The sequence below is a fragment of the Mizuhopecten yessoensis genome, unplaced genomic scaffold, assembly GCF_002113885.1.
Source record: "Mizuhopecten yessoensis strain PY_sf001 unplaced genomic scaffold, ASM211388v2 scaffold11135, whole genome shotgun sequence".
Classification (NCBI taxonomy): domain Eukaryota; kingdom Metazoa; phylum Mollusca; class Bivalvia; order Pectinida; family Pectinidae; genus Mizuhopecten; species Mizuhopecten yessoensis.
In genome coordinates, this window is record NW_018408897.1 from 873004 (window position 1) to 899449 (window position 26446).

Genomic DNA, 26446 nt, shown 5'->3' on the forward strand with positions numbered 1-26446 from the left:
GAAGGTAGTTTATGTGTGGACTATATCCAGGTGATGAACTGAAGGTAGTTTATGTGTGGACTATATCCAGGTGATGAACTGAAGGTAGTTTATGTGTGGACTATATCCAGGTGATGAACTGAAGGTAGTTTTAGGTAACGCAAGAATTTGAACCTGACATGAAGGTTGTAATTGTACAATTCTGTTACAATGGATCATGAGTATAAACTATTCAAAGATAAAACGTGCCAAAACATGAGAAAGAATTAATTTTGTCACAGAAATGTTGACATCTGGAACAGCCTGTCACCAGAGATGATGTTATCAAGAACTATCAAATCTTTCGAGTCTTGCCTACACTATCACTGGAGAAACCAACTGATACTCTATAATTGCAGAGAACCAATTTTATTATCTACCTGTGGTTAAATATGAACTGAATATACTTTCTGATAATGAATTATCAAATTAATGCTGTAATGACATGAAATTCCTCTAATTAGGAATACGTGTGTATATGCATTTACTTTCACCTCAACTTTTAATGATTCATGTTATTCAATTAACCACTTCGATAGTACATTGTATGTCTATGCTCTTGTCAGAATGTGTTCAAATCGTATTGAGCTGACAGCAGAGGATTTTGTAAGTCCTACAGTCAAAATAAAATCTGTGTCATAATATGTATCTGTGGCTTACAACATGTCAGCGTGATCAAAGATAAATAGTTAGTTTAACAGCAGATCAGCCCAAGATAAGTCTGTAGGATCATTTAGTAGAGACAATACTGTACTATTCTGTTACTGATTATTTTATGTTTATCACATAAAAACAGGATGCAAATGACTTTTTTGCTTACCAGCAGTGATCACATGGAAGTAGTAAATATCTTAAATTTTGATTTAAAAAAAGATTCTCACCATCCAAGCAACTTTGTATTCCTCTTGTTGCAGTATTGTTACCATGTATGTTTTCTGCATAGTCTAGATATTTACAGGTAGGTGCTTCTGAAATGTACAGATATTTACATGAAAACTAAAGTGCTTTGTTACCTTGTGTTGGGTTGTGATTGTATGTTATTTACTGTGTAAGATTACAAATAAAACACTAATTTTTCAAAGTTTTATTGCTTTTTTCCTACTATATCTATTAAATGTATTGAGCACAACATTTATTATTATGAGAAGGACACATGAATAATTAGTTCCGCATTATAAATTAGGGGAACTACAATTTATTAGGGAATGCCATGTGTGTGTGTCCGAGTATCTGTCCCAAGTATTGTGGTGTGTAGCTTCTGAATGGCTTGATATTAATTTTACAAAACTTCCCTGATAATTACCTGTAAGGTCAGAGTTACAGCAAAAGGTCAAAGGTCAAATATAGCTCTCAAAAGCATACCCCAATGTCAAGGTCACAGCCACAAAAAATGTAAGGGTAAAATGTCAAATCATTTAAATACTTCTAAATATATTAAGAAACTTCTTACAAATGTTACAATGTATTTCGTCTATGTGGAGTGTAATCAAACTTGTGTTGTCAATTTTTGATATTAGGACAGACGACAATATTTCAAGAGCACGCCACCTTAATGTAGAAAATGTATTTCTAGAGTGACCTCCCCTTAACACCGGCATCATGCAGCCATGACGATTACGACGCTTCACATGTTCAGTATGAAACTGCAGCTGTATCACTTGCTAACTAGGATGTAGTATTTTACAAATGACAGGGAAATGTGTTTAACTGTTTTATTTAATTTAATAGGAACACGTCTTAATTAAAAGTCAAATGTACTTAAAATATAGCAGAATATGAACTGGGGCTACAAGTCAATAAAGTACATCGAAGTACGATGGTGCTGTAGGACTACCATCGGTAGACTACAGTATCGCAATAATGTAGGCCTATATATCTAAAGCAAAACGAGTGAAACAATATAGAACGTAATCGGTTTGTTAAGATCGTTTTCAATACCGACGTTTGCGAGACGGACAGACATTAACTCCTAAATAAAAGAAGGCCTGTTGAAAGAGGTTATACATCTTTACATATAACATGGACCCGGAGCTTCGTTACATACAAAGTGTGAGGGCGGCCTTCAACCCTGCCTACACTCAGCTGGCAACGGACGGGCTATACCTGGCCATACCCCATACACGCTGCTCCGTCGGTGTCTGGAGTCTGCAACACCTGTCTTTTAAGGTTTTAATTGTTTCGAATGTCAAACGTTATTCCATTAAATTCTTAAACAATAATGAAGAAATACAAGTACATTGTAACAGTTTTTCACATTTCCATTATAAGAAATTCTCATTGAGAGCAGGTACTTCAACTCCCCACACCCATTTTCTGCAAAATTTCATTAAAATATCTACTGTTTGACAGTATATAACCTTGTGCATATCTAGAAGGCGATTGTATTCACATCCACAATTGAAACCTACTGCATGTATAATTAGTATGTCAACACTATCAATAGTTTTTCATGCTCATTCTTTCATTGTAGCCTCTTGAACTGGAAGGTCATAGGAAAATACTGACAAGTATCTCCTTAGGAAGTAGAAGCTCCCCAAAGTTGCTTTGTTCAGCTGCAGAGGACTATGTGATAGTGTGGAACCTGTTAAAGGCACGCCAGATGGTTGACAAAGGTACTTGTTGTAGATCTAATTGTTAGTTACAGGGTCTGTGATTGTCACCTATGCATATGTAACAGGAGCAGAAAAATGCATGGCCAGACTGTGGTTCGAACCCGGGACCCTCCAAACTCTTGATGAACGCTCTAACCAATTGAGCTACCTGGTCGCAGGCAGTTGACCCAGTCCAGTTCCGCTACCTATCTACAGATACTTTAAGGTCTGCAACATTATTGCATATTTAAGCAAAATTGTTTTGGTGTCCTTAACTTGTTGTAAATGATATAATGAATTATCAAACACCAGCCATCATGATACTACCTATACTTTTATTTGATTCACATATGAATACCTGTACAACTCATGTCCCAAATTAGATTCTGTTATATGTTATCCTTGTTTGTATTCAGGGATGCAGATACGTGGTCAGATCATCGGAACAGCCCTCGGACACATCCACTACTGTTCCTTCAGTCCTGATGACAAACTTGTGGCTGCTTGTTGTGGAGCAGATGTCATCATCTTGGATGCCAGTGTAAGTTTCAGTTTGATTTGACAATTTATCTTGTTAAGTAATGCATATTCTGGTAAATGGGTACACAACTTCTATAAAGTGCCATAAAGTTTTATCATACTGATACAAGTGACCTTGGCCTACCCGAGTACTTTCAAGGATGCATGTGTCAAAATTTCAAAACCTACAGGTTTAATATATATTATAGCCAAGGTAATTTGATATGCTATGAAGATAATGTGTATGTGTTAAGATAAAATCAACTTTGAGTTGGAAAGGTTGGTTTGTTCATAATTAGCCTATTTAAGGCTATTAAAAATAAAAAATCTTTGAAAGTCTTCTGAAGTGCTAGATGGGTCACATTTTGCAGGCATTATCTGAGGTTAATGGGTAAAAATATTTTAAAATCCTATTGCTAAAGTACTAGAAATCAATCTCAATATATGGCTAGTAACTATGTACCAGGGGTAAAGTGCTATACAACATTAAGTTTCTATCAATAAATGAATACAGTGTACCTACTTTCAAGGTTGCCAATATTGGAAAAGGCTTCAATATCTTCTTAAAATTTATCATTTATTATTTGCTGGGAGTATAACAAATTTAGCTATGTAAAACTACATAATTAAAGTGTTGAACAGTATGTTCTGCATTGTTTGTTTCTGTGTTTAATATTCATTGGGTACCTGGTATATATATTGGTGGATATATAAACAGTAAAACCTTGTTATACCGCCACCTTCTGTCCTCTGTGATTTTNAGACTACCTGTTATCTGTACACTGACTACCTGTTATCTGTACAGTGACTACCTGTAATATGTACAGTGACTACTTGTAATCTATACCTGGACTTGTACCTGTAATCTATACATGGACTACCTGTAATCTGTACATGGACTACTTGTAATCTGTACACGGACTACCTGTAATCTGTACATGGACTACCTGTAATCTGTACACTGACTACCTGTAATCTGTACATGGACTACCTGTTATCTGTACAGTGACTACCTGTAATCTGTACAGTGACTACCTGTAATCTGTACATGGACTACATGTAATCTGTACAGTNATCAATAGTTTTTCATGTTCATTCTTTCATTGTAGCCTCTTGAACTGGAGGGTCATAGGAAAATACTGACAAGTATCTCCTTAGGAAGTAGAAGCTCCCCAAAGTTGCTTTGTTCAGCTGCAGAGGACTATGTGATAGTGTGGAACCTGTTAAAGGCACGCCAGATGGTTGACAAAGGTACTTGTTGTAGATCTAATTGTTAGTTACAGGGTCTGTGATTGTCACCTATGCATATGTAACAGGAGCAGAAAAATGCATGGCCAGACTGTGGTTCGAACCCGGGACCCTCCAAACTCTTGATGAACGCTCTAACCAATTGAGCTACCTGGTCGCAGGCAGTTGACCCAGTCCAGTTCCGCTACCTATCTACAGATACTTTAAGGTCTGCAACATTATTGCATATTTAAGCAAAATTGTTTTGGTGTCCTTAACTTGTTGTAAATGATATAATGAATTATCAAACACCAGCCATCATGATACTACCTATACTTTTATTTGATTCACATATGAATACCTGTACAACTCATGTCCCAAATTAGATTCTGTTATATGTTATCCTTGTTTGTATTCAGGGATGCAGATACGTGGTCAGATCATCGGAACAGCCCTCGGACACATCCACTACTGTTCCTTCAGTCCTGATGACAAACTTGTGGCTGCTTGTTGTGGAGCAGATGTCATCATCTTGGATGCCAGTGTAAGTTTCAGTTTGATTTGACAATTTATCTTGTTAAGTAATGCATATTCTGGTAAATGGGTACACAACTTCTATAAAGTGCCATAAAGTTTTATCATACTGATACAAGTGACCTTGGCCTACCCGAGTACTTTCAAGGATGCATGTGTCAAAATTTCAAAACCTACAGGTTTAATATATATTATAGCCAAGGTAATTTGATATGCTATGAAGATAATGTGTATGTGTTAAGATAAAATCAACTTTGAGTTGGAAAGGTTGGTTTGTTCATAATTAGCCTATTTAAGGCTATTAAAAATAAAAAATCTTTGAAAGTCTTCTGAAGTGCTAGATGGGTCACATTTTGCAGGCATTATCTGAGGTTAATGGGTAAAAATATTTTAAAATCCTATTGCTAAAGTACTAGAAATCAATCTCAATATATGGCTAGTAACTATGTACCAGGGGTAAAGTGCTATACAACATTAAGTTTCTATCAATAAATGAATACAGTGTACCTACTTTCAAGGTTGCCAATATTGGAAAAGGCTTCAATATCTTCTTAAAATTTATCATTTATTATTTGCTGGGAGTATAACAAATTTAGCTATGTAAAACTACATAATTAAAGTGTTGAACAGTATGTTCTGCATTGTTTGTTTCTGTGTTTAATATTCATTGGGTACCTGGTATATATATTGGTGGATATATAAACAGTAAAACCTTGTTATACCGCCACCTTCTGTCCTCTGTGATTTTGGCAGTATAACAAGTTTGGAGGTATATCAGGTTTAGCGTTTTGAACCCAAGTGTTTACACACCAACTGAACTTAAATTAAAAAAATTAATAATAAACTTCAGAATATGTTTTTTTTCAAAACTGTAATTTAATGTATCAAATTGTTGAGCATGCAAAACATACAGCTGATTACCTGGTAAGTCGGCAGTCACGTGTAACAACACAATGTCCACATGTACCTAACATTCCTGTCATCGGGGTATACCTGTACTCAAATTGGCGGTATCTAACGAGGTCAAAATAGTGTGATTTTAACCATTTGTTTTGGAAATATGATGGCGGTATGCGGGTGGGGTTACAACGGGTGCATTCATGTTGGGGAAATCCATTCTGAGTAAATAAATGGCGGTATGCAGGTTTGGCAGTTTAACGGGTGGCATTACAACAGGGTTTTACTATATATCTTGGCTGCCTGGAAGACACATGGTTAGATATTTATAGATTGACAGAATTCCTCTCCATTTTGTCTGAATGTTGTTTGATAATTTACAGACAGAGCATCATGTAGCCACAGTGGAGGGTCACACTAGCAAACTGACCAGTGCCCAGTTCTGTCCACACTATTCTGCCACACTGGTCACCATATCAGAGGACAGAACATTTAAGGTAAATATTTCCTGGTGGGAAAAATGGCACAATGGTTAGTTAGTTGTATTTTTTTAAACCGATCAAAATATTGAATGCTTGTTCTCCTAATATTAATCTAAACATATAGTAACTATAACATATAGAAAAGAAACAGTATATACCAGGACTAATTGACTATACAGGAATCTATTCACTTTTTGACATTAAACCATTTCTTTTTGATGAGGTGTGGAATATAGAAGATTTTAGCCTGATTTATCAGTCTCCGATCCTCACAGCTTCTCCCTTCATCAGCATGGCCATGAATCTCACTCAGCCACAGGTTGCTATAGGAACAGCTGATGGTCAGGTAGATATTCTATAAAACATAGTTATCAATTGTGCTACAAGTGTAAAACCAGAAAGTGCCTTATTGTCAATTTGGGAGGAGAATGGTTTCAAATCATTAAAACAAAACATAAGATATTGGGAAAAAATAGTACTGTACATGTTGAACATGACACATTCCTCACATCAGTCCCAATTTTTATTAATAAAGGAAACAAGAACCAAACATTGTGGAGAAACTGGACAAATCATAATGTGTCTAACAAAGTACAAATACAGAAACCAGACACTAATTTGATGAACATGTAAAATGCCATAGTTTTAGCTGTTCACTGTAGTTAATGAATTGAATATAGGCAACAGATGAGAAAGTTTAGCTATAAAATAAAAGATTGATCACAAGTATTTATTTATAATCATTCATTCCTGTTTATACTTTTTCTTTTAAATTCATGTAAGGAATAAGCAAGACTACATTGTATTAGACATATATTGTTTTGTATTTTTCTGTTAAATTCTTTTATCAGTCCTTTGTAATGGGGGGAAACGATATTGTAATTTGAATTATATAATGAATTTGTTGTTTCTTATTTCTTTATGTTTAGGTGCGAGTATTTGATTTGACAGATGGAAAGGGGTTTAGGCAGCTTCATCAAATTGGTGTTGACAAAATTGTGAGGAAACAGAAGACTGCCCAGCAGTATTCCTCAACATCGTCACCAACAGGTACAACCACCAAAACATACTCGCTAGCTATCAGCTTGTCTGTAGTGTAAAATATTTAATTTAAAGCTGTGTTTATAAATTCTGCAATCCATGTATAACATTGAGATGGGAGTAAACAATATTCTGGGCCCATATTCATGAAACCATTCTCATGCTCGAGCCTGGATTTTGTGCTCAAAGCAACTTTCCTGTAACTCTCTTAAATCATGTGACACCGTCCATATAGTCAAGTGTAGACATTGAAGTTAGGCTTGTAGTATGTCTAAAACCTTTTTCTAATCATTGACAAAATATGTTTGTTATATACATTATTTCCAGAACAAAATATTGGGCGTGTCATGAATACTTTGAAAAAGTCTACATATGTTTGTAACTGGATATCTTTAAAACACTGTATTACAAATCAGCTAGGTGCAATTGTTGTTAATTTGAGAATTTGAAAACCTGCAGGTCCAGTGACCATCAGTAGTAAGCCCACATGGAAGAGGGTTGACCAGAATGAGATGGAGCCGGTTGGTGACCAAAGTTTGGAAGACGAAGCTGAGGCAGGCTGCTCAGTTCTAGGCCTTTACTTCACATTTCTGCCACAAGGTGGCGTTGAAGTTGATAACTCATCAAAGCCTGTGTTTCTACAACACAAAAGCACCGTGGTACAGTAGGTACTTTACACATGTACATTTAAGTTAAGTGTTTGCTCTTTTACTATTCCTCTGTTGCATGACTGAAGTCTTTAAAAACTTTTAAAAACTTTCATATATTTCTGAGTAATAAATTATCAAATTGCTGAACTGTTCACACAAAATAGGAAATTTAAGAAAAGAACGTATTAGAGTCTACAACAATCACTAAAATAGCAGAAGTATGAAGGATGGTGCTATAAGATGACGTTTTAGTTGTATCCCAAATAAAATGTACAGTTTTAAATGATAAGACTTGATGGATTACCACAGAGACCTTCTGAGCTCCAGTCCTATGCTGGTGGTGGGGACCACAGGAGCCATGATTCAAATCAATGCCAAGACACTGGATGTGTGTAAATTCTGGGACCTCCAAGGTAATATCTATAACTGTTGCCAAGGTAGCGTTCCTTACAGTTGTCTAGGTAACATTTTTCACTGTTGTCAAGGCAGTACTCCTTACTGTTGCCAAGGTAACACTCCTTACAGTTGTCTAAGTAATATTTCCAACTGTTGTCTAGGTAACACTCCTTACAGTTGTCTGAGTAACATTTCTCACTGTTGTCAAGGGGACACTCCTTACATTTGCCAAGGTAACACTTCTTACAGTTATCTAAGTAACATTTCTCACTGTTGTCAAGGTAACACTCCTAACTGTTTCCAAGGTTACACTCCTAACAGTTATCTAAGTAACATTTCTCACTGTTGTCAAGGTAACACTCCTTACTGTTGCCAAGGTAACACTCCAGTTGTCTAAGTAACATTTCTCACTGTTGTCAAGGTAACACCCCTAACTGTTGCCAAGGTAATTAATTATTAACACTCAATATTGTTGTCAAGCTAATTTATATTATTGTTGCAAAGTTTTTACTCCTTACTGTTTTTAAGGTAAAACACCCATTAGTGTTATGAATATTCTGTTTTGTTGTTACATGTATTGTTTTGATGTTGTTAGATTCCCTAAAGTGTAGAAAAAAACAACTTTACACTGAAATATGTTATCTTCTTTGTAAGGCCGGACTACATTATTTACACGGAAGCATATAAACATAGCTTTAGTAGCGAAGAGACAATATTTGTTTGAAGCCCTGGATGAGATTCTTGTAAACCACAGCGAAGTTTAATACTTTTTCGAACTAAAAGGTACAAGAAAAAGATCAAGGTAGATCAGGTTTTCTCAGCTCTACTTACGCCTAGGTTGGGATTATGTTTCAGAATCTTAGCCATCGACTGAGATAACCCGACCTCACTCAGTTATAGGTTCTAGGTTCTATTAAACCTCAACTTGTAGCACTAACAAAGTGTGTTCTGTACTTTTTCTCACTATGATACTTAATGATATTGTCTTACTTTTTGTCGTGGTTTACCCACAGATCCAGTACAGATTGACAATGGACTTGTCACAGAGAACGTGTCTATAAATGCTGCAGGTGCCGTCTACATTTCTCAGGGTGCCAATGTACAAAAGGTTTGTCAGCCTTGCTATAGGATAAGAAGCAACATTAAAAGTTTCTTGGTTTTTGTTTTTAGGAATACAGCTATAACAATACAATAATATACACATATAGGTCATATTTATTCAATAAATCAATTCTTAATTGTAAATGATAATATTTTACAGTATTAATCAAATTCAGTATTTGTTCATTTATTCTATCTTCAAAACAGTTACGACTTGTGAGTGAATGTCTCTTGATTATTGTTACTTTCTTTACTTGCTTACTTATATTACCATAGATTCAAACAACACCCTCTAATAAAAAAATAATAATAAAAAATTTAAGCACAGATATGGAGTATTTATTTTGAAATTTGGCAATATATCATAATTCATATGAATACATTTTAAACTATTGTAATGGATCACAAAACATTTTTGAAGTGACAATGCACAGCCAAGCTATAATGAAGCTGCGCTCTAGTGATATTACAAGTTTGTAGGTTTCTGAAAACTGAAAAAGTATAAAAAAAAAAATAGCATGAAGTATTAATTAATGCCCCTAATAATAACGAATGCAACTTTATTTTGTACATTTAATTGTCTGTTTTGTTATACCTTCATGTTTATTAGTATAGCTAACTACAACTCTTCAACATTAGTGAAGCAGAGACTAAATTAATAAAAAAATAAATATTGAAGAACTTGCGTGACATGAAATTTTCTACTATCTTATAGCTTTGGTGTATTGTCTGCGGCCATTTTCAAAACACAGTTCATATTCTGGAGTGGTGTCATGGTTCGGCTGTAGATGAGGTGACCTCTGACCTTGACAACTTGGAGGTCAGTGAGCAGGGATCTAACTTACCCTCATGGGCGGTGAACAGTTTGGACACAAATGACTTACTTACTATGGCCCAGAAAGCAGATGAACTTACTGTTCTCTCCAAGTGAGTATCCAGCTAGGGGCAGGAATCTGTATACAATGAATCTATATACACTGGTTAATATCTATGGGCAATCATCAACTGGTCTCATAGTATGGGTCTATGGTCAATCATCAACTGGTCATAATCTATGGGCAATCATCAGCTGGTCACAATCTATGGACAATCTTCAACTGGTCTCATAGTATGGGTCTATGGTCAATCATTAACTGGTTACTATCTATGGGCAATCATCAACTGGTCACTATATATCTATGGGCAATCATCAACTGGTCTCATAGTATGGGTCTATGGTCAATTATTAACTGGTCATAATCTATGGTCAACCATTAACTGGTTACTATCTATGGTCAGTCGTCAACTGGTAACAATCTATGGGCAGTCATCAACTGGTCACTATATCTATGGGCAATCATCAACTGGTCACAAAATATGGACAATCTAATTAAAATCAGATCTCTCATTACTCTACATTATGGAGTAATGTAGTGTAATGAGATAATGTAGTGTAATGAGATAACGTAGTGTAATGAGATAACGTAGTGTAATGAGAGATCTGGTTTTAATTAGATTGAATATATGGTCAGTCATCAACTGGTAACAATCTGGGCAGTCATCAACTGGTCACTATCTATGGGCAATCATCAACTGGTCTCAAAATATGGACAATCTAATTAAAATCAGATCTCTCATTACTCTACATTATGGAGTAATGTAGTGTAATAAGATAATGTAGTGTAATGAGATAACGTAGTGTAATGAGAGATCTGATTTTAATTAGATTGAATATATGGACAATCATCAACTGGTCACTATCTATGGGCAATCATCAACTGGTCACTATATATGGGCATACAATCATCAACTGGTCACTATCTATGGGCAATCATTAACTGGTTACTATCTATGGGCAATCATCAACTGGTCTCATAGTATGGGTCTATGGTAAATCATTAACTGGTCATAATCTATGGGCAATCATCAGCTGGTCACAATCTATGGGCAATCATCAACTGGTCACTATCTATGGGCAATCATCAACTGGTCACTATCTATGGGCAGTCATCAACTGGTCATTATCTATGGGCAATCATCAACTGGTCACTATCTATGGGCAATCATCAACTGGTCACTATCTATGGGCATTCAATCATCAACTGGTCACAGTCTTTTGGTGATAGAGATATTATTTATTTGTAAAATGTACTTCAATAATAACTTGGTACATATATACTTTGAGCAATATGTCAATGAAAAATTCTAGCGTAGGTGTCCACACATGTAGTTTATGATTTTTATAAGACATGCACATGCATATTAAAATGATGTTTTAGGATTTTAAGATAACAATTATCTGATACATTTTACAGTGTTGCATTAGCTGAAAACTCACCCCTTAGGTCTGAGCTTGTATTTAAACAGAAAGAGGACACAAGGACAAAGAAACAAAAAGGTTTGTGTGATTGATTACTGTAATCTTAATATCTAGTTACTGTAGTTGTAGAAAGGTCAAAAATAAATTAAGAAACAAAAGAAATCATTCAGTTACTTCATATAACGTATACATTGCTAAATTTGTGAATTATATGATTTTTAGGTTATCTAACTCCAAACAAGAAACCTGGACAACGTATTGAAGATCAGCCACTGACATTTAAAACCAACGTCAAGTCCTCGGGATACACTGCCTCTCCAAGGTAGATATATATATGTCTCACAAATTTCCCAACGCTACAACACCGCAGGACTAGAGGAGACATGATAAATGCTTTAAAATAGTGAACAATATATATGACAGTAGAGTAACAAAACGTTTTTTTGAGATGGACAATTTAAGTAGAACCATTCAAAAAAGATGTTTAAAAAGCAAAGTGGTCTGGATAGAAGGAAACATTTCTTTAGCTACCGAGTAGTCAATTGATGGAACAGTTAGGTAGCAGAGTACAGTAGCGTACGGTGGCCATGGGTGATATTTTTATACAATGAATAACCCCTGTAATATAACATGTATCAAAATTTAAAAAAAAAATCAGCACTAAAATTGGCATATACATGATGAAGTGGACTATGTGGGCTTCATAATTTAAAAAAAAGAAAAGTCGAATTTGGTTTGAGACTACAATTTTGGGCATTTACGAATCTGTGTCTACACAACAAAAGCTAGCTTTTCAGGTAGTCTATTTTTGTACTCAGCACATGTGTAAATATTGTGAAAAATCCACCGGAATGACCTATGCTAAAACGTGAGTATTTCTGTTACCGAGTAGGCGATATTTAATTTCAGACAGGTTTTAAGAAAAACAATTCTACTTGCGGGGGTCAAATTCTGGGTTAAAAATCATGATTTTTTGCATATTTTGGTGTTTTTTGATGTGGTAACCATGGTTTTCAGAAGTCCCAAATCTGGGGAAATTACTTTTTGGAGAAAAAAAATGTTCTTCTAAAAAACACCTATTCAAAATGTAGTTTATAAATATATACATATATGTAGGTGTGTTGTGCAGGATGAATCCGCTATCCATGTTTATCCGAGACATGCCCTTTATTTTTAGGGTCAAGCCATTTCTACTGTACTCTGCCACCTTAACCCCAAGGTGTTATTAATGCAGATACTGATAATAATTTGAGATATTATCAGACGAACACTGGAAAACCAACTGTTTTGTTACATAAAATGAACAGTGATTCTATATGTAGCCGTTGCACTGAAGAACATACAATTCTAGTTTTTGTACAATGTTAATATGGACATAAAGGATACAGGCCTGCGTCCATAATGACCTAATTAATCCTAATAAATAATTAATTAGTGTGGTGCTATTGTAGGAACACTATGTTTAAACCAAGGACAGACTTCTCCAGTAGTGCTTCAGCAGCCAGCAGAGGACTACCCAAATCAGCCTCATCTGGATCGGTTGTTGGGTAGGTTTATAAGCTAATGATCAGTTTACCATTCTAAAAAACAGTTAGAATTTCAGGTATTAAATTATAATACATCAAGGCCATCAATGGTGATTAGTATAAGTTGAAATAACTTGTTAAATAATTGATGTAAAATATATAAATTCATTTTAAATCATATTTAGACCGAAACCTGGTATATCCTAGAGAAATGTTTATACTGAGGTGTCCTGTATCTAGAGGTGTTTCTCTGGTGTCCTTTATACAGAGGTGTTCTATTTGTACAGGTGCTATATGTTTAATTACACAGGAAGATGAACCAGAAACAGTACCCAACTGACTGTTCCGCACCATCAGTGTTACAGACCAAGATAAATGTTGCTGAACGTCCAACACCAATCCACTGTGTCCGATTCTCTGGTACTTTTGCTGTGATTTTATTTACTTTATTTTGCAATGAAGTTGGAGGCCCTTTTTGAAAAAGAAACGCCTAATACATTTTCAAAATTTGTTTTTGCGGCGTCCGTCTGTCAACTTTTTCTTTTGAACGACTTCTTCTGAAGAACTGGAGGACCTAGGGTCATGATATTTGGCCAGTAAGTACCTGGGATGGAGTGCTATAAAGTTTCCTCATTCAAATGACCTTGACCTACGTTCAAGGTCACAGGGGTCAAATATGTTTAAAAATTTAAACAATCTTCTTCTCAAGTTCCATAAGACCCAGGGTCATAATATTATGCCAGTAGGTACCTGGGATGGAATGCTATAGACTTTCCTCATTAAAATGACCTTGACCTACTTTTAAGGTCACAGGGATCAAATGTGTCAAACACTTCAAACGACTTCTTCTGAAGAACTGAAAGGTATTGAATCTTCAAATTTGGCTGGTGGCTTCCTGGGATAGAGGCCGACAAAGTTTGAGAATGAAAATGACCTTGACTTACTTTCAAGGTCAGAGGGGTCAAATGTGTCAAACTCTTCAAACGACTTCTTCTGAAGAACTGAAAGGTATAGAGTCTTTATATTTGGCTTGTGGCTTTCTGGGATAGAGCCTGACAAAGTTTGAGAATGAAAATGACTTTGACCTACTTTCAAGGTCACAGGGGTCGAATGTGTCAAACATTTCATACAACTTCTTCTGAAGAACTGAAAGGTATAGAGTCTTTATATTTGGCTGGTGGCTTCCTGGGATAGAGCCCAACAAAGTTTAAGAATGAAAATTACTGACCTACTTTCATGGTCACAATGGTCAAATATGTCAAACGCTTCAAAAGACCTCTTCTGGAGAACTAAAATGTATAGAATCTTTATATTTGGCTGTTGGCTTCCTGAGATAGAGCCCAACAAAGTTTGAGAATGAAAATAACCTTGACCTACTTTCAAGGTCACAGGTGTCAAATATGTCAAAAACATCAAACGACTTCTTCTGAATAATTGAAAGGCATAAAATTATAATATTTGGCTGGTAGCTTCCTGGGATAGAGCTCACCAAAGATTGCAAATGAAAATGACCTCAACCTACTTTAAAGGTCACAGATGTCAACAACATTTCAAACAATTTATTTGTTCTAAAGAACCTAAAGGAATGGATTCATAAGATTTGGCTGGTAGCTTTTTGGGATAGAGCTAACAAAGTTTGAGAAGGAAAATGACATTGACCTACTTACAAGGTCACAGGGAAAAATATGTCAAACAATTTCTGAAGAAAAAACAAAAAGCATAGAATCTTATAATATTATTTGGCTGGTAGTTTCAACAGATGGAGCCGACAAAGTTTGCAGGGAAATATTTGTAGTGCAATATAATATTTAATGAGAATATTTTGCTATGACTGCTTAAATATTTACCACATGTTGAGTTTGCCAAGATTTGTTAGTTTAAGTTACATGTTTTTCAGTTCAAGTAATCCTGGATTTGAAATGAATGTAAACATATCCTTGGTTTTCTATTTGATAAAGATGATGGTCAAAGTCTGGCGTGTGGGTTGGCCAACAAGTCGGCACAAATGTTTTCCATGCCTTTGACTGGTAAAGGATCTAGCTATGTGGGTAAGTGTCAATAACAAAATAATCCCTGACCAAGTCCAGAGAAGTAACATGACCAGGTATAACCATATTTGATTGCCTTTGATGCAAATTAGACTTGCTACTTATTGATCCAATTTTGTTTTTTGTTGTTGTTGCTTATTTTTGAGAAAAACGTATTTATTACAAAAAGTTTTTGTTAACATTATGAAAACTGAACAAATTCTTGTTGGCCGTAGAATGGTGTACCATTTATTGTAAATGTGTTTGTGTGAATACAGGACATGACCACACAGTGTCGTGTGTAAACTGGAGTCACGACAGTAACTGGCTGATCAGCTCCTCAGACGACAGGACGGCGTGTGTGTGGGGGAAAGGACGGGCCGAACCTCTGATGACCTTTACCACCACCGCCAACAACCTCTCCGTCGACAAGGAGGGTGCTCAGCCACAGAAACCTAGCAAGGTCAGGGTCAGATGAGAACTTCACAGTAATCTATATCACTGCAATGAGATATTTTAGTCATCAGTGACAGCAGTTGGCAGAGGATTGATGTAAACATCCTTTTTTTTGTCTAAAATTATAAAGTTACCATCATCAATTCTGGTAGATATATATAGAGTAAAAATCACTGGTTCATTGGAGAACATTTCTCAGCATGTTTGAAGAATCTTACCAGTAGAATCACTGAGTCAATCATGTCATAAATAAAAAAACATGTATATCATAGTTTTGTTGTGTTGAAGTATAATTCTGTGGTATGTTGCCAGGACAACCCTCCTTTCCCCAGGGAGGTTAAATTTGGCCGTTTCTACTACATGGACAAGTTTATTCTCCTCACCTCAGGAAGTACATTGTTCATGTACAAGTACCATCTGGACCTCACCAAACAGGACATTAAAAGGTCAGTCAGAGCACAAACTCAGCCTGATCAGTCTGATCTGTCAACACAGCTGTTATCTCTATACTTACACGGTGACTTTCATTCAGTAACTTGATGTATAAGTTGACTGCCAGTTTTATACAACACAGCTGTTAATTATCTCTATACTTACACAGTGACTTTCATTCAGTAACTTGATGTATAACATGACTGCCAATTTTACACAACCACAATGTATTCCATGATAGTGTACTAAAATTTTCAGTTAACTTGCAATCAAAAATGTAACAACACAATGAAAGAGTGTTCTACACTTTTATTAAACAACTTAAACACTTTGATGCTTATGATCACATGCAGGTATAGTTATTTAGATACCTGTTCAAGACGAAAGAAATGTTATACAGTAAACCATTAATAAGGGACTTTAATGAAAATCTTTGTTGATGACAAAGACTTATTGCACTTTTGTGGCAAAGAATTTCTTATCAGAACAAGGTGATATGGCTGCCGAGGACTAACTACTGAAGTATCCTGGGATGTATTATAAACCTGAAGTATCCTGGGATGTATTATAAACCTGAAGTATCCTGGGATGTATTATAAACCTGTTTTCCTGTATATTCTATCAATTAATCCACCTATTATCACTTGTATACCTACACATGTGCATTAAACTCTTTTATTCGTGTTTGCTTTGTAGATACCTAAGTAAAAGTAGATACAAATTGGTGACAAGTTTTAGTTTGGAGACGCAGCAAATCACGGCCCTGTCAGCAGTCAATGGTTTTTACTCCTGTATCCTTATCTCAAAGGTCCCTGTTGTATATTATTTATCTCAGCCTCGAGCTCCTGTTGTATTGAAGTATCAAACAAAACAATAGGAATTAGGCATTTCTTTGGAAACTCTTTGACACTTAATGTTATTGATTTAGTTAATTCTGTTTTCATGATCAATCTTTAAACGAGTTATTCATAAAAAATAAAAATGTATTGAAAGTTTAAGTGTTCATGAAAACAATAGATCAGAGCAAATGAAACTCCCTTGAATGACCTAGACAAACTTTAAAGGTCTAATTATTAAAAAAAGTGAAAAATCTTTCAATCAAGATCATGATCATTTTAAAGTAATAAAATCTTCCACCAAAGACCCATAATGTGTTAAGTAATGACAATTAGCCAATTTAAACAAATTTGTCGTTGAGCTTCTTTTACAGTCTAAGATGAATAACAGGTGAGTGATACAGGCCAATGGAGTCTGTTGTTAGTACCACACTAGACATGTTGTACACCACAGGATGCATGACCTTCTCCTTAAGGATAAAGGGCACAAGGTCATCTTGTACTCCATTATTCTGCAAGAGTGGACAAATACCTTTTATATATGAAGATTATTTAAAATAATGATACGACCTTTGACATGTCGAATGTATATATCAGTTAGTCTACACAACTAGAACGTTCCTTAACAAGCGGTCAGACCTGGTGCTGTGTGCTGGGACTAACAAATGTATAGAGATACAGGATATGAATGTTGGTCAGACAGTGCGTACCATGACTGATGTCCACACAAAGCCAGCCCATGTCATCTGTCAGAATGAGGTGAGGACTTCTGTAACGCACTCAGTGTCCTATCAACTATAAACAAATACTGTAAACAATGACATGAAATATATAAATATCATGTTCTGTTTTCGGTGTCTTAAAATAGAATCTGGTTCAGGCTTCAACCTTTGAAAAACTTTTGTAATTTTACTTGTAATGACCAGGAGAGTCCCTTTTTACACTCAGCAAGATTTGAAGCAATTGCTCTAATACACTTTGTATTAAAAACGGTTTTGTTTTTAGAGAAAGCTTCTTCTGTTCATGTCACATTTTTCTCTATGCTTTCCTCTGACATATGATGTATGACATAAAGAGAAAGTTACTGTCCTGGTAGTAATTTCTCAATATATCTAATCTGAGTTTATTTTTCTCAAATATTTTCAAAGTAGTTTTATAAAATTCAATGCATAATGCAAAATAAACTGCTTTAGTATCAATAATATGAAATCAGAACAAAGTCAATACTAAATAGAATTGAAAATGTTTTTTCCAGGGATCCACCTTCACCTCCCATCCTCCAGACGCGTATAACCTCTTTGTGACGGCTGCTGCAGGGGATTGTATCAAACTGTGGGACATCCGTACCAACAGGTGAGAGCCGCGTTCTTATCCTGTTAGTCATAGCCTTGTTTTCCATGGTTCTTATCCTGTTAGTCAACGTCTTGTTTTCCATGGTTCTTATCCTGTTAGTGATAGTCTTGTTTTCCATGGTTCTTATCATGTTAGTCATAGTCTTGTTTTCCATGGTTCTTAGCCTGTTAGTGATAGTCTTGTTTTCCATGGTTCTTATCCTGTTAGTGATAGTCTTGTTTTCCATGGTTCTTATCATGTTAGTCATAGTCTTGTTTTCCATGGTTCTTATCCTATTAGTCATAGTCTTGTTTTCCATGGTTCTTATCCTGTTTGTCATAGCCTTGTTTTCCATGGTTCTTATCCTGTTTGTCATAGCCTTGTTTTCCATGGTTCTTATCCTGTTTGTAATAGTCTTGTTTTCCATGGTTCTTATCCTGTTAGTGATAGTCTTGTTTTCCATGGTTCTTATCCTGTTAGTCATAGGCTTGTTTTCCATGGTTCTTATCCTGTTAGTCATAGGCTTGTTTTCCATGGTTCTTATCCTGTTAGTCATACTCTTGTTTTCCATGGTTCTTATCCTGTTTGTCATAGCCTTGTTTTCCATGGTTCTTATCCTGTTAGTCAAAGTTTTGTTTTCCATGGTTCTTATCCTGTTAGTCAAAGTTTTGTTTTTCATGGTTCTTATCCTGTTAGTCATAGTCTTGTTCTCCATGGTTCTTATCCTGTTAGTCATAGTCTTGTTCTCCATGGTTCTTATCCTGTTAGTCATAGTCTTGGTTTCCATGGTTCTTATCCTATTAGTCATAGTCTTGTTTTCCATGGTTCTTATCCTGTTTGTCATAGTCTTGTTTTCCATGGTTCTTATCCTGTTAGTCAACGTCTTGTTTTCCATGGTTCTTATCCTGTTAGTCATAGTCTTGTTTTCCATGGTTCTTATCCTGTTAGTCAAAGTATGGTTTTCCACTCCTCTTGTTGGTCATTCTGCATTGTGGTCAATATGCAGGGGGTTTAGCCACTATCTCTTCCTTCGAATCGTAGTACATACTTAAACGATAAAATAGGAGGAGTAGGTGACTCTTCGGTAATATTTAAAACATAAAGTTCTAGAAAGGAGATTTTTCATTATCCCCTATTTTTTCTGAAGCATTTATGCATTTTTATCATTACACTTTCATGTTGTAAAATTTCTTCTTTGTTTTAAGTTATAGTACCATTAGTTTAGTTTGTTTATTTGATTCTATATATAAAGATCCAATGAGAAGGTTTTAACAATATCATCAATTACATTTCACAGATGTTAAAGTATGTAATCTCTGAAATCATTTTCACATAAATGTAATACATCATGATATAGTGATGTTGTGAACGTTGTAGTGAATCACTAGTGTGTTGTTTAGTCAGTAATCATATACATTGCTGAACTGACCCCGCACTAACTAATGTTCTATTATAATTTGTTGTAGATGTGTAAGGAGATATGAAGGTCATCTAAACAGAGTTTACCCATGTGGTGTGGATCTCAGTCCCTGTGGCCGTTACCTAGCAACGGGGTCAGAAGACAGATCAGTAAGTCAACCAATTACTAAGTTGGGCCAATCACAATTCTGTAAAAAGTATATGTATAGTGCTGGAACTGTTATTAAAGATACGGAGTACATGAACTGTTTTAGAATTCATTTAGACCTGCTGGCGTTCATGGCAATAATAAAACCTGGTGTATGCTACAGTAACAATACATGATCATATGATCATGACTTGACATAAAGTTTAGCCCTACTGAATTATATGTATAGACCTGTCCTGTGAAGATTTTAGACTTGAAAAAGAAATACCTATTGCATGAATTGTCACATTTAGAGTATTAATCATTTCATTTGTATAGGGTTTTTTCAATTTTGTTTACCTTAGTGTCTCTTCTGGCACATGTATACCTATCTATTTGAAACTGTTTGAATTGTATGACCTTGTGATGAAGGGCCCGTTGTTTATATACATAAAGGTTTTGCTTTTGTAGGCCCATATCTATCAAAGCAGGAAATATACAAAAAAGACACAAAAAGTCACATGTGTACAGTAGTGGTTGATTTTGTAGACATACATCTATGACATCAGAACTGGGACGTATTGTCACAAGCTGACTGACCATACAGATGTGGTGTCTGATGTTGCTTTTCACCCCAAATATCCACAGGTAAGTTAATTCAAATGTTGCACTTAACTAGCAATTTGACCAAATATCCGCAGGTATGAATCATAACACCTTAGTTAAGAATTTTTTGTTTTTTACACAAAATTAAGTTCCTAAGTTTGACCCATGGTCAGTATTTTATTTGCACCTGTGTGAAAGAGTGTACAATGCAATGTTTAATTTGTTGAAAAAAAACCACCTTGTGACTTGCAATTACATGTTATCAAACTTATAAGGATGTTTCACATATTTTGTGGTTTTTTTCTTTCTTTTAGCTTCTGTCATGTTCTTTGGCTGGGAAATTAGTGCTTTATGCAGACAAGTTATCCAGCTGATAATGGGTATGTTGGTGTGTTACATATCAAGTATTGGAGTTTGGGTTATCTGCCACAAGGACTTGGAACAAGTTATAATGTATTTATTACGACTTCTCATCAACTTTGACATTGATCTTATCCACACAAAATATAAGGATTGCACACATCATTTTCTGTCTGTGAGGTAGCCTGCCAAGATACAAGGTTACACCAACATGGACCAGCAAGGTGTTCTGACAGCGAGACAATCTACCCAGTTACAAGGAACTGAAGTGTTAACTGTCAAATTGTCTTGGACTGTGGGAAAGTGTCAGTTACCTCCTACCTAGATAAGAAAAATTGTGATAATGATCTGATGATAGCAATAGCATTTGATGTCAATGTTGTGACTGTGATCTAGTCTACTCGGATACAAGGACCAGTGGTATGGACTGTCAAGGTGTTCAGAGACCTGTCTACCCAGATATTAGGCTGACAGTACTAATATTGTTTTTAATCCAGCTAGATACTTGATAGTACTTTGCATTAGTTATATTCAAATTATGAAAATTTAAAAAGGAAGTGAAACATTTTAAGAAATTCTCATACATTGTATCACCTCTGTATCTATGTAATATGTCTAGTTTAACCGTTGTTTAATGAAAATCACCAATTTGTGCCTTCAATAACTGAAATATGAAAATATCAATACTTTATTATAATTTCACTCATTAAGTTTACCTCTTTTGATTATATATATGAGAATTTCAAGTTTTCTTAGATCTGCATGTGTTTCAAGTAGAGCTTTCTTGTTGCAAATGTGACTGGAGGCTCAAAATTATCAATTTGAACCATGTTTTAAATTTTTAACAGATGCAGTTTTAAACAGAGGCAGTGAATAACATTTGAATACATTGTAACCAAACCAAACTTAGTTAAAACTGTATATATACACAACCTTACCTTTCGTCAGTTAGTATCTGTACTGGCATGGGAGTAAACTGGAATAAAATGTCTGTTAGAGTGAGTATCTGCATTGATATAGAAGTATATTGGAATTAAATGTCTGTTAGAGTGAGTATCTGCATTGACATGCATGAGAGTGGATGAAGTAAGAGTAGGCTGAAGTACTATACATGTATTTATATATGATATAAATTTCTGTTGAGGTAATATTTTTGTATACACTTGTCTATTTTACAACTCGTCAATCACTTTAGCAATACATATTGAAATCTACTACAATATTTAAAGCTTGATGTGTGATCATATGCAATATAATTTATTCAATGCAGGTTTAAAGTGATTTTTCTGCTTTAAAGTTTGATTTTGTAATAAAAATGAAAGTTGAAAAAATCATAATGAAAGCAAAACGGATCAGGACTGTTGTTTTTGTTTTGTATTATAGAGAATTAAAAACAAACAAACAGGTGTGTTTTATAGTCTATTAGATCACATGATTTCTGTAAACTTGTGTCATGGCTCAATGTCCATCCTCCAGCTGATGCCAACTTTTCCCTTCGATTTTCTGATTAAAAAACATGAGGTATCTAGGGAAATGATTTTCAGCATGTAGCTTGCTGTGGTATTTGTTCAAACAAACTTCATTGACCAAGTTTCAAGTCACATGGGTTAAAATTGCTTGAAATTTAAAATGATTTCTTTTTGAAAACTGCAATTGGCAATTTATGTGTCTGGAGTTATGGTATTTGTCACGCTTGTTGAAATCAAGAGCATCGATTTTTTTAGCAGGTTTTTGCTTGCTATGTAGCCTTTATTGTCTCTGCTTACAGGACCTGGAAGCTGTTTATCCTTTCCTTAACATCATCTTGCGACAAGGTCATCCAGAATAATTTCATTCAAACCTTGCTGAAGCATACAAAATTCTTGAAAATGTATTTTTGCCTTACATTAATGGATCCAAGAATCCAAACGGCTAATATAAACGCTCTAACCATGAATAGAATCACTCTTATTGTAGTAATAGCCAAAACATCCCGATCCATGTCGGAATTCCTGGACCTCCTTCGCTAGCCTGTCTACTGGGAGCAAGTGCATTACTCCAAATATTACTTATTCATTTGCCGATGTGAATTCCAACTCTGATTAATACTTGAAAGTCAGTCAGCAAAGATACAACAGTGGAGTCGTCAACGAAAACATTATTGGGCACAATGTCAATTGCCCCTAGACTTAAATCACCTTAACATTGCTGTGTCGCTTTTCTCAGCGTAAATCTATTTTTTTCTCTCATTGTAAGTTAGTACATTGAAACTCGAGGCAATTTGCATGCTCATGTACATAGACCTGGTATATAACAGACTGGCTTTATTACCACGATGACAGTTTCTCCCTTTCTAACGTTGGCACTTATCCTAGCCTCAAACTGCCTTCCAAACATAGTATAATAGTGCATGAGGTCGCCATCGAATTCAATTCACGCGCCAATGCACGATCAAGTCCTTGCTAAATTCTAAATGCAGTACTTTCAAAATGTGAATTGCGTTTCTTTTTGATACATATGGGTTGAGTAAGTACATTTAACTGGGGGATATTTTTTGTAGTCAGTGCAGAGACATTCGTGTTGAGAAAACGAATAATAGTCATCCCTTTTGTCGGTAACAAAAAGCAAATACTTGACGAATGTTCACATTATATTTGTTGGCCATATGACTGGCTTCATTCAACTTCTTCTAGAACCTTGGGCCAAGTGTTGCTGACCGTTCATTAGGTTTTTGTTACAAGCCGGTTTTCTTTTTTTATAAGAAAGATTTTGGCAAGCGCCGACGCTTAGCTAAAAGCTCCATTTTACTGTAGTAACTAGATGTCTCTAGATACGTTCTCAACCAATACCTTTAGGTTGTCCTCAAAGTGGACACGTTAGATATCCTCCGTCATATCTATTTGCATAGCTTTGAACTGCACGATCAAATCTTTAATCTTTCTGCTTCATTTCCAAGTTGTATGATGATCAAGATTATGTAACAAAATATGAGTGAACAAAGTATTGATGGCCGTGTGGAAGTTAATTTCTGGTATCTTGAGATGCTCGTGTCGGTCAGTGTAGTACGTTATACAATAACAATTTCCGAGGTAAATTAACTTCACTGCCTTATGCGGAAAGTGGGTTCCGGAATCTCATCCTTAAAAAGAAGTCCACTCTTGGTGTTTGCTTCATAGATCTGTCAATTACTACGTAGTCATTCTAATGCTTCTTATTCTGCTACTGATCCGGAAGTTGGTCTAGATTATCATCCGTTTACTAAAGACCACTTGCAGCATCTGCAAATTGTGGTTTCCGGGTCTTCACCCATCGTAGAAATCTACAGCTCGAAAAAAAGACAATTAACTATCTTGTCTTATCTGGAAATTGGGTTCCGGAATCTCATCCTTCAGCTTAAGTCCACTCCTGGTGTCTGTTTCACATATCTTTCAATCACTACGTAGTCATCTAGATCTAAAGCCCCTCATTCTGCTGCTTATTGGAAAGTTGGTCTCGGATCCTCATTCGTTTGCTGAAACTGGCCTGCAATAGTGCCTTCGCATAAACACAGTGTAATGTTCATCAGTACCTATTTTGTTGTTCCGAGTCTGGTTGTTATGTATAATTACAAACACAGAGTTCATTAATTTCCTTATCAACACTTGGAAAGTGGGTTCCGGGTTCTCGTTCTTAAGCTAAAGTACACTTCCGGTATCTGAAAATGGTTTCTTCATCACGACATTGTTCCTCACTTCGTTAGTATTTACGAGTGTTCCCCATATAGTGTTCGAATGGTTGGTTGCTCATGGATCCCCTGGTACACATGCATGGGTATATCTTAAGGAAGGCATCTGTTTGACATCCTCCGGTGACCATCGGTGCTGTCGAGTGTGGACTGTCATCATTGTCTCCTCCCTTTTCGGCCAGCGGTACCATCTCGAAGTGAGGTTCGGTGATTGGCTTACCTGAATTTTTTTTCGCTCTCTCATGACTAGTCAATCCTTACACAGCTCCCCCAACCCACACTTCTTATAAACGTATGTAGAAAAAATAACTACCCTTAATTCTGTTATTCTCACGCCCATTTTCCTTAACCCCTGGGGGACCGAAAAAGAACGAAAGTGGGAAAAAATGTTGCAAGAATTACCCCGCTGCTTAATGGTCTTTTGTTGTGAAGCCGATACCTATGTCGTCGATCTCTTTACCATAATCTACGCTGAATCAAAACCCTATCCGTCGCCCCTATAGAATATCTGCTGTTTCTTTGTACACATGAATGTGACCCCATCACCCACACACATTAATCGTATTGTATACCTGTTGCTCATATACCCAAAATAGCATGTTTTATTTTACCTAACTATTATGTAAAGTGTGTGGTTTTCGAACCTTAATGTATTGTAAAATGTTACCCAAATAACACCCAACTAATTGATACAATTTGTCTTTGGTGAAACAGAACAATATCCATCGTGTAAGGTTTTAGGTAATGTAATGAAATAGCCATAGAACTTCAAAAAGTCATTCTACTGTACTGAACACTGCGTATCAATTTCTTCAAATCTTAAAGAGTGATGTGTATGATTCTTCAAAATGTTTTCAGGCTAAAATTCAAAATCAAAAGTTCCTAAGAAAGCTACATTCGTGTTTAAAAAGTGCAGAGCAACCTTTTGGCTAAACTCAGAATATGTGTTTCCTATCCATAAAAAAAGAATGTTTCGTACAGGTTTGTAAAAAAAAAAATGAAAGTGTGATTTATACTTTATTGTACATGTGCTAACATTCCCAAACATTTCTATTTAAAAATACATTTCTATGTAAGCTCTGCTATAATTGTCAACTCTTCTTTTTCACCCTGTCCCATATTTCTCTATTGTTTAGCCTTTCCCACTGTTTCTCTCTATTATTTACGTGTGCAGTCCCGTACAACTTCAACGCTAGTTTGACAAAACTTAACCCTTTATTTTATCCCTTTCTGAATATTGGGAGTTTCCATATTTCTCTATGTCCCTAAGCATGCTTTATACAATGATGGTGTTGTGATATCCCCTGAACCCCTAGCATAGGAAATATCCTGGACAATTGTAATTATGTTCTTGAAACACTGGTACTGGATCAACATTTGTCATTTTGAGAGCTACCTTCTTTTCTGTCGCTGCGTTGTGTCTCGGTTGAGTGCTTGGTCAGTGGCACCAAAAGTCAACTCATGTTTCTGGTGTAAGTTTATTTCTGGTATCTTGAGATGCTCGTGTCGGTCAGTGTAGTACATTCTCTGGTATTCTGTCTCGCTCCCGTCCCCTTTTGTTATACCCGACCTCCACGTTACCCCCTGTACTTAATTAACCGAGACAGACATCTCTGTACTGGACAGCAACATAAGTGGACCTTGTTACCTGTTATATACCGAATGATCATTTGTCCGTCAGTTTATCTTAGGTTGCTCACAGCTAATTGCCCCGTAGCTATGCCCTGATACCGGTCTGTACAGTTTTGGTCGATATGAACTTAATAGCTAGGATAATTTATGTCTCTACCCCAGGAGCCAAGAGCCCTTTTTGAAGGTAGGTGAGCACCCCCTTGCTGTCAAAGGGTGGCCTCATAGTATGGACCTT

The 26446-nt window shown here is 35.8% G+C and overlaps 1 protein-coding gene across 1 annotated transcript; it reads left to right on the top strand.

Annotated features, from left to right (window-relative positions):
- Window positions 1-1622: 1622 nt before the first annotated feature.
- On the top strand, window positions 1623-22228 carry LOC110466536 (WD repeat-containing protein 27-like). The gene is made up of 25 exons (XM_021523090.1): window positions 1623-2184; window positions 2489-2630; window positions 3026-3150; window positions 4238-4379; window positions 4775-4899; window positions 6170-6283; window positions 6492-6614; window positions 7198-7318; window positions 7769-7973; window positions 8269-8372; window positions 9369-9463; window positions 10172-10383; window positions 11751-11833; window positions 11978-12077; window positions 13207-13302; window positions 13592-13701; window positions 15240-15329; window positions 15587-15771; window positions 16077-16210; window positions 16893-16987; window positions 17670-17791; window positions 18288-18385; window positions 19831-19933; window positions 20460-20558; window positions 20831-22228. The coding sequence occupies exons 1-25, from the start codon at window positions 2038-2040 to the stop codon at window positions 20888-20890; spliced, it is 3030 nt and encodes a 1009-aa protein (XP_021378765.1). The 5' UTR covers window positions 1623-2037; the 3' UTR covers window positions 20891-22228.
- The last annotated feature ends 4218 nt before the right edge of the window (window positions 22229-26446 follow it).

Bases quoted from the DNA above. Each gene is read 5' to 3' on its own strand.
- LOC110466536 (XM_021523090.1), top strand. From the start codon at position 2,038: ATGGACCCGGAGCTTCGTTACATACAAAGTGTGAGGGCGGCCTTCAAC. The intron at 7,319-7,768 runs GTACAACCACCA...GAAAACCTGCAG, and splicing joins CTCAACATCGTCACCAACAG to GTCCAGTGACCATCAGTAGT. The intron at 7,974-8,268 runs GTAGGTACTTTA...GGATTACCACAG, and splicing joins CACAAAAGCACCGTGGTACA to AGACCTTCTGAGCTCCAGTC.